Raw genomic sequence first — 8,056 nt, forward strand, 5'->3', positions numbered from 1 at the left:
CTAGAAAAGACTCAGTCCTTACGGGGTTGTCCCACGAGACCGACACTCACGCGCCATACAGTCCATACAGCCCCTGAGTTCGACATCACAATTGTGTTTCGTGGGCCTTGTTTGCTTAGTGTCGAACTCGTGGGTTGTATGACTCGTGGGTGTCGGTCTCCGGGCGTGCACCCGTTGTAACTGCGCTGCCTCTGTCTTCAGTTCTAAACTGATGTCAAACCCGCAGCGCTTTACGGCTTAATCACGGCCAAAACACTTCAAAAAGTGGTCTCCCGTGCAGGAGACGATGTTGTTCGCGTTGATGCCGAGTTTAAGACGAGCTACGGTCGATTTATAGACGTGGCAGGACGCGGGGAAAAATCTGAACGGCGTCGGACGCGGTAAAAAGTTTTGAACTGCTCAAGGTTTTATTCCGCCGGCAACCACGGGCGGCACACGTAGTAAAGACGCGCAACACACGTGAAAAGCACGTGATAACCCGTGTTCCGAAAGTGATTAAAACTTGGGGAGACGCGGTAAAGACGCCAAAGTTTAGCGGTCTGTCACGGGCAGAGCACGGTCATCTGACGCGTGGTACGCGTTGGTATCACGGGAATAGCGTGTGTTTAGCGACTTATCGCAGACAAATGGATATTTCCGCGTACACACACATGGCTGGACGTGGTTAGCCGAGTTTAGACAGTGCTTCAGCAGTGGAACAGCCGCCGACGGCCATAACCCGTATACAGCACGGCCAAACCAAAATTGACCAAAAAATTACCACTTACGACCACGTCCACCAGATTTTCATAAGTTTTTGTACGTGATTTGGACGTGGAGTGCTGTGTGACCGGGGCTTCATACACGTTGCTCAGGCTCGATTGGCCTATAAGCTATAAAGGCTGGTGATGTATAGAAATGAGTGGCAATGGATAAAGGTGGCACGGTCGTCACCCTCTCATGTGAGTCATTCGAGTCGGTTCACTTCTTAGGCTGTCTCCAAAAATTATTATACCTCTACGAAAACAGACACTCCAGTTACCAGCCGAGAGCTACATATCACTAGAATGTTTTAATGGTCTATTAGATTGATATTTGCGCCTATCATTATTATTGATCGTATCGATATCATCAAACGAGTTTCGGACAATTTTGTCTGAAAACCATTTCATTACAAAAGAGTAAGTAAGTTATTCACCTGTTCAGTATGGTCTCTAGGGCATAATAACCGCATGCACTGACATCATCACGTATTGTGACTCAAAGGTGTCATCAAAGTAAATACTTCCTTGATTTTTATGGTGAAGTGGGCAGGTTTCACATCATTCTGTAATTCGCTTCAGTGGTGATCCTGTTTTGTATCAGTATGTCCCCCATCCCCTCTATATGGGCATATTATGAAGGCGGATGCATAAAATTAACTCGTTTGGAAAGCAACTGTTACAGTCAAAGACACATGACAGGTATCAGAATAGGAAGCCTGGTCGATAAGATAAGATAACTATCTCTATACCGATGTCACAGATCATTAAAGGAGATTTAGCAGCACACATCACATGATTTGGCCTCGTGATAAAGTGCAGACTCTTGCTGAAATAATTGTGATTTAGGCGAAAGTGATGGATTAAGAAAAACTTCCATGCAACTAGACATTGCTTATGTATGTTTTTACGTGTTGATAGAAAAATAGCTCAATTAGAATATTTCTGAAGGTATTGTGATGGATATAATATAATTATTTACAAGACATAAAAAGACAAAAGTTCTTAGAAAGTGTATAGATTCAATCAACAAAGGAAGTTCATGATGTTATTATTTCGAATACATTTATTTGCAAATTGGACAATAAAGAGACATAACTACTGCTTATAAAATTCGACATAAATCATTGTCTTATCTTTGTACACTGAAGTACGCAGTAAAAGTTCCTATGATTCTGCATATAGTGATAACTCATTCATTACACTTGAGGAAGTTATGTACATGTTATATCAGTTCTCAGTTCAGTATTATTTTCGTTATAAATGTGATATCATCACTCCCGGAAAATGGGGGGGGGGGGGAGGGGTGTTGCCATAGTTTTGTTGAAGCGCGGTATACTCTGTTTTAATCTTGTCTGAAGACACATGGTGAATTTAATTCAAAGATTTTATTATGATATTTCAAAGAACAAGATAGTAAATTCTTCACTCTTTTTTTACTAAGAAATAATGTAGGCCATGATATTGCTTTTTTTTTTACAATTCTCGTTCACTATCGCATATCTGAAAACTGTCAATTCCTCCGTGAAGAGTTACTCCACAAAACTTGATTTGAAAGTTTTGGTCACCTTGACAACAGTTCGATTAAAAATTGGAGGAAAACTTCTGCTCCCAACCTCTTTAAGATGCTGGTAAATAATGGAGGCACGTGCTGTGGAATATGACATTTTACGAGTGGGCTTCGTACCTTCAACAAAAAGCACTGTATGGATATGGCGATTCTAAAACAATTCACAAAATTTATTTTGTAGTGTTTATGTATTGTATTTCTGAAATTTGCATTCCAAGGAACTATGACTGTCACGTACTTATATTAGCAAGTAGTCGTAATATACAATTTCACTGTAAGGCCGCAATAAAAGGAACACATTAGAGTATATAGGAGCATTCTTAGTTCCCTCTCTAAACACCGGAACAACATTCTCAGCTAAAGAGCAATAATAAAACGAACAAACAAACAAAGCAAACCCGGAACCTTTTACTTCTGTGGCACGTTTGAACACCTTGGGGCGTATTAAAAAAAAAAAAGAAATAGTACAGTGTACATCCGACTGATACCACATTCGGACCTCAGGCGGACTTGCGGACCTCAATTGGCGTTATATGCTAGATTCCAGCTAAAACCTTCATAAGGTCATTGGAACATAAACACAAAACGATATACATGGCACCTCAATGTGATCACTAAAGACTGGAATCGATTCGGGCCATGGTCCTTCACGCACAGTGCTTCTGAGCACGGGCAAAACACGACTTCCATGAATACAACGCTCTGATAGTCAAGCGGATACAATAATGGATTAGAACTGTCACGCACAAAGAGCTCCAGTCTTCTTTTTATTTTTTATTCTGCGTCAATGGGGCGCGAACAATCGTAATATAGCTTCTGCATTTCAAGCGAATAATACTTATCTCCTTCGTTCCAGAAATGGGACACACAAGGGGGGGGGGGGGGGTAGGGGATATAAGGCAAGAGAGAAAGTGTGGAACAAGTAACTGAATAGGAACTGAATAAAAGGAGAGATAGATAGACAAGCGAAAAAGGAGGACAAAGAGAGAGAGAGAGATATATAAACGGAGATAGGAGAAGCTCTTAAATAGAGCAAGATTTGGGTCTCACTCCTCAGTCGCAAAAACGCTTTCTGCCAAAGAAGAGAATCTGATCCCGCCTCGCCGTTTAAACTGTTCTGAAGCGTGTTCTCGACACAGACGTCAAGATGAAATCTGGCTGTTGCTTTGGAGCCTTAGTGTGCTTCCTTGTCCTGTCATACACGACGGCAGGTAATAAAACTTTCTTATTTTTTCCTCTTTTTTTTTTCTCTCTCTCTATTATGCATTACTGTGAATTAACTTTTATTTCTCTCTTTTGATACTCAGAGAACTTTATCAATCATTTAACAACCGTGGGCAAGCTTTCATGATAGTCATCCTATCCTTTATAATGTCCTCCCTAATCTTACATTGTATTCATTGAAATATAATAAAATCTGACAGACAATGGAAGCGCATGAATACTGATTTTTTTTTGTTCCTAGGTTTTATCTATACACCCATTCACTTTTTTCTCACTTTGTCAAATTGTGGATGTTAAAGCGATCATCAGTTTACTGTGAAGTCCATACTGGTCTTGTTTCATTACTTTTTGTTTTCGTTTCTGATGATTATGATATCATTACTGTGAACTTTCATCATTATAACCATTAGCACGTAGATGTTTAGGATACAAACATCATATACTATCATTGTCATCACCGTTGCTTGTTATCATCACCCATCACAAAGGAAGACTAATCGAAAAAAGCAGTATCACAGTCCATTATTTCAGTGCTTTTAAAAGAACTCAAATTTGCCTATTATAGTACTATAAGTATGTCGTCCCTGAATCGCGAGAGAGATGGATTTTGATGAACAGCTTCTTGTTGGCTGAAGAAAAGATAGTCATAGCACGGATGTCGAGAATTCCCATCGTGGAAAAAAAAGGAAGTTATTTAAGAAATCGAAACCAATTTCGAAAAGTCCTGGCAACATGCTCCATGCACTCGCCCAAGTGTTCATCCAGGTCTCGTCTGTTTCTATTAGTCTAATTTCAGCCGGACCTATAAACCTCAGTCACGAGCCTTGTTCAAAGGTCAGGGTCCTATTTACCTTTGGGAGCAGTGATTTAAAAAATGCTCAAGATACATGTATCACTTTTGATGCATATGCTATTGTGTAGGACAGTTGTATTCAAAAACCTCCTATATACTGTACGCCCTATAATATTTTTGCAATAAAGCCTAAAATATAAGGAGATATCACTATTTTTCCGATTTAACCATAACTGTAGAGGATTAGTCTGGAAGCACATTTATCATAACTATTGTTCACATTTTGTATATTCAACGATACTTAACATAGATGATACTGGTTCAAATGTTTAAATTGGTTGTTTCCATCCCTAACTCACATTTTAGAACTATTTTGAAGCACTAATACTGGGTTTTTTGTTTCATCTGCAAATGGTATAAAGTATGCCTCTAAGATGGCAATAAAGTTGAAAGCATGAAGGAAACCTAATACCAATTTGAAGCAATTTCTCATGTTTGCCCCGATATTTCTATCCTTTTCACATTAAGCCAAATAGGTTTTTATTGATAACCAACACTGAATGGGATTCCGTTATGAAATTGTTTAGGCCCTAATGATTTTTTTTTTTTTACTATGAAAATAAATGAAATGAAATGGGAAAAAAAATGAAATGAAACGAAATTGATATCTGGTAGAAAGATCGAGCTCGTATTCCTTGTCGACATGTAACGTGAGTTATGTGAGAAGTATTTTTTATACGACCCTATCGAATTTTGTACTTTTATCTTCTCAAATCTGATTTTTGACGTCAGGTCCGGTCTCATCCAGAACAGAGCGGAGCATATCGCAGTTCGGCAACATGCTAGTGTGCACGACCGGACAGTCCGTCCTTCGATACAGTGACTACGGCTGCTTCTGTGGACTTGGTGGATCCGGTGATCCCGTGGATGCCCTTGATAAGTAAGTATCCTACCCAAGCTCTACTGAGCAATTGTCAGTCATTATCTGTCTGTCTCTCTGTCTGTCTGTCGGTCAATTTAGGTATGTGTTATATTCCCACTGAGCAACCAAATCTCGAATCTTCCTATACTATGCGTACTGTGCGTATTGTCATTTAGTATGTTGTATCTAAAACGCGTGGCCTATAATTCTTTATCAAAATTTGCAGAACCTCAATTTTCCTTATTCCGCTGACCTTGTCATAATCATTTGGTCCTTTTTCTAAGAAGCGTTTCATTCTTTCATACCTGTATCTTTATTTCCAAACGATATACACGAATATTATGTACGGCAATAATAGTCTAATTGTTTCATTTAACATATAATAATATCGAATGGAAACGCATCGCGTTTCATTAAAGAATGGAAAGGACAATTTAAAGGGCTTTAAACTAAAAAAATATGATAAATATATACAATAATGCCATCGGCTCACTTCGGTACATTACAACAATAGATTTACGCTAAACTTACAAAATCAGCAAACATAAAGCAAATTAACCAGTGCAAGATATTCTCGTCATTATACCAGTGGTAACATGACGCACAGACACACACTGGCGCAGAACAAAAACAGAACAAACAACAAAAGAAAGACAGAAGTGTGCGATCCCCCAGTAAAGAACAACGAAAAATACTCATTAAGGAAAGGAAATGAATGGAGAAAGTAAGAGAGAGGAGTATTAAAGAATAAGTGAAAAGCAGGGTAATACGATATTTTTGATACAGGGCCAAAAAAAAAAAAAAAAGATGCACTACGCCGAGTCAGTTCATTTGGTATGTGTTTTTAATCTTCACTTTTTTTTTCAAACTGGAGAATAGCACCTTCCAAAATGTATCTTCCTTTCTCTAAATTAAAAAAAAAAAAAGTCAACCGTCATTTTCTCAGTGACACTCTCGTCATTCCGGGGTCATCCCATGAGACCGACACCCACGAGTCATACAGCCCACGAGTTCGACATTGAAACAGGTCCATGAGTCATACAGCTCACGAATCATACAGCCCATGAGTTCGACACTAAGTAAAAACAGCCCACGAGTTCGACAGATACAACACGGCGCGTAATGTGCCGGTCTCGTGGGCCTTGTTGGCTTAGTGTCGAACTCATGGGCTGTATGACTTGTGAGCTGTATGACTCGTGGGCTGTATGACTTGTGAGCTGTATGACTTGTGGGCTGTATGACTAGTGGGTGTCGGTCTCGTGACGTGCACTCGTCATTCCTTGTCCGCTTACAGGTGCTGTCAGAGACACGACAACTGTTACAACGCCCTCCTCGACGGGACTCTCGACTACTGCGAGAGCGGTATCAACATCTACGATGTTGTCTACCAGTACTCGGTCAACAACTGCGTCTCCCAAGGGGGCGGTGGTCCCTTCAGTCGTTCGGTGATCACATGTCGTGAGTTCATCATATTGTTTTCATTTCTTATTAGTAGTTATAGTACATGTAGTACTAGTGGATAGTAGGATGTAGGCCCAATAGTATACAATAATGCACAAGTATAAGAGGGCGTTAGTGAAGATGCAGCGCACTCGAGGGTATGCAATGGTGTACAAGACATACAAGAGGCGCCACCGAGTGCATGTTGCATAACATTCAAGTGTACACCCGAGGGTGAGAAGCATCTCCAGTGACGTCCTGAACAAGGTAAAACACAGTTCTGGTAAGGGTTTGAGAACCGGTCTTGCACCATTTCATATTCTGCTTGCAATATTTCGTAAGGGACTACCAAAAAACTTACCTACTTGACGCGATTTGCCAGGATAAGTAGTTTGGAATATTTTGATATCAAAAATATAGAAGTATAGATCCATGGAGGATCCAGGCAACCTTGGACTCGGGGAGAACACCACTATTTCAGACAATAACTATATTTTACACGCAGTCCGTGAGACCCGTCACGTGATTGTTCTTAGGCATATCAAAATGATCATGGATCCATATAACCATTTTACAATAGCAGCAATAGTATTACTATACGCCTAATAAAAGTAACAGAAAAACTAACATTATACATAAGTATTTCAAACAATAATAGAAATAATGAGAATAACAGTAAATCATTATAGGAATAACAACAGTAACATCAATATCATCAACAGGTCCTAAATTGATTACAAAAATCATAGTGGCAAGTTCTTATTTATGGTATTACAGATTTGGTTTGTCATACTGTCATGTTTGTTATTAGGCATATTATTATAATAATGTATAATTTTTGTTCCTATTGTTCTTCTTCGATATATAGACTCAGAGCTGAACTCAAAATGTGAGCAGAGACTGTGCGAGTGTGACCGTCGGGCTGCAATGTGTATGGCGGCCGTGCCTTACAACAATCAGTACGCCAGCTACGACAGAAATGGTCAATGTTAGGACATACACGTATACAGTGATATAAAACTCACCAACCAAAATGGAAGGAAGGATTTAATCTTGTTAAATGTATACTGTACAATGTATTTCTTCATAATTGGCTCCTTGCAGCTCTCCTGTCATTGTATTTACATGTAATTTTTTATTAGTAGTAAATTACGATTCGGTAACAATGATCAAAGTCTGACATCTTCGTCCAGATGACTTCTGGTTTAAACTTTGAAATTTTGTTGGTTATGTTTATTTCATTTTTCTGCGTTATTAAAAAATGAAAATTGTCAGATCATAACATTTATAAGGGATGAAGATTCTTTGATTACTATGTAAAAGGTTGTGAACATTTTCCTTTTCAGAAAGATATTTTCCGTGTAATT

The 8,056-nt window shown here is 39.1% G+C and overlaps 1 protein-coding gene across 1 annotated transcript; it reads left to right on the top strand.

Annotated features, from left to right (window-relative positions):
• Positions 1 to 907: 907 nt before the first annotated feature.
• LOC139742642 (phospholipase A2-like) lies at positions 908 to 7,682 on the top strand. The gene is made up of 4 exons (XM_071653168.1): positions 908 to 941; positions 5,120 to 5,267; positions 6,544 to 6,707; positions 7,558 to 7,682. Exons 1-4 carry the CDS (start codon positions 908 to 910, stop codon positions 7,680 to 7,682), a joined length of 471 nt encoding a protein of 156 aa, XP_071509269.1.
• Positions 7,683 to 8,056: the final 374 nt, after the last annotated feature.

Source organism: Diadema antillarum, unplaced genomic scaffold (assembly GCF_040938485.1).
Source record: "Diadema antillarum isolate AM-2024a unplaced genomic scaffold, OU_Dant_1.0 seq00001011_RagTag, whole genome shotgun sequence".
NCBI lineage: Eukaryota > Metazoa > Echinodermata > Echinoidea > Diadematoida > Diadematidae > Diadema > Diadema antillarum.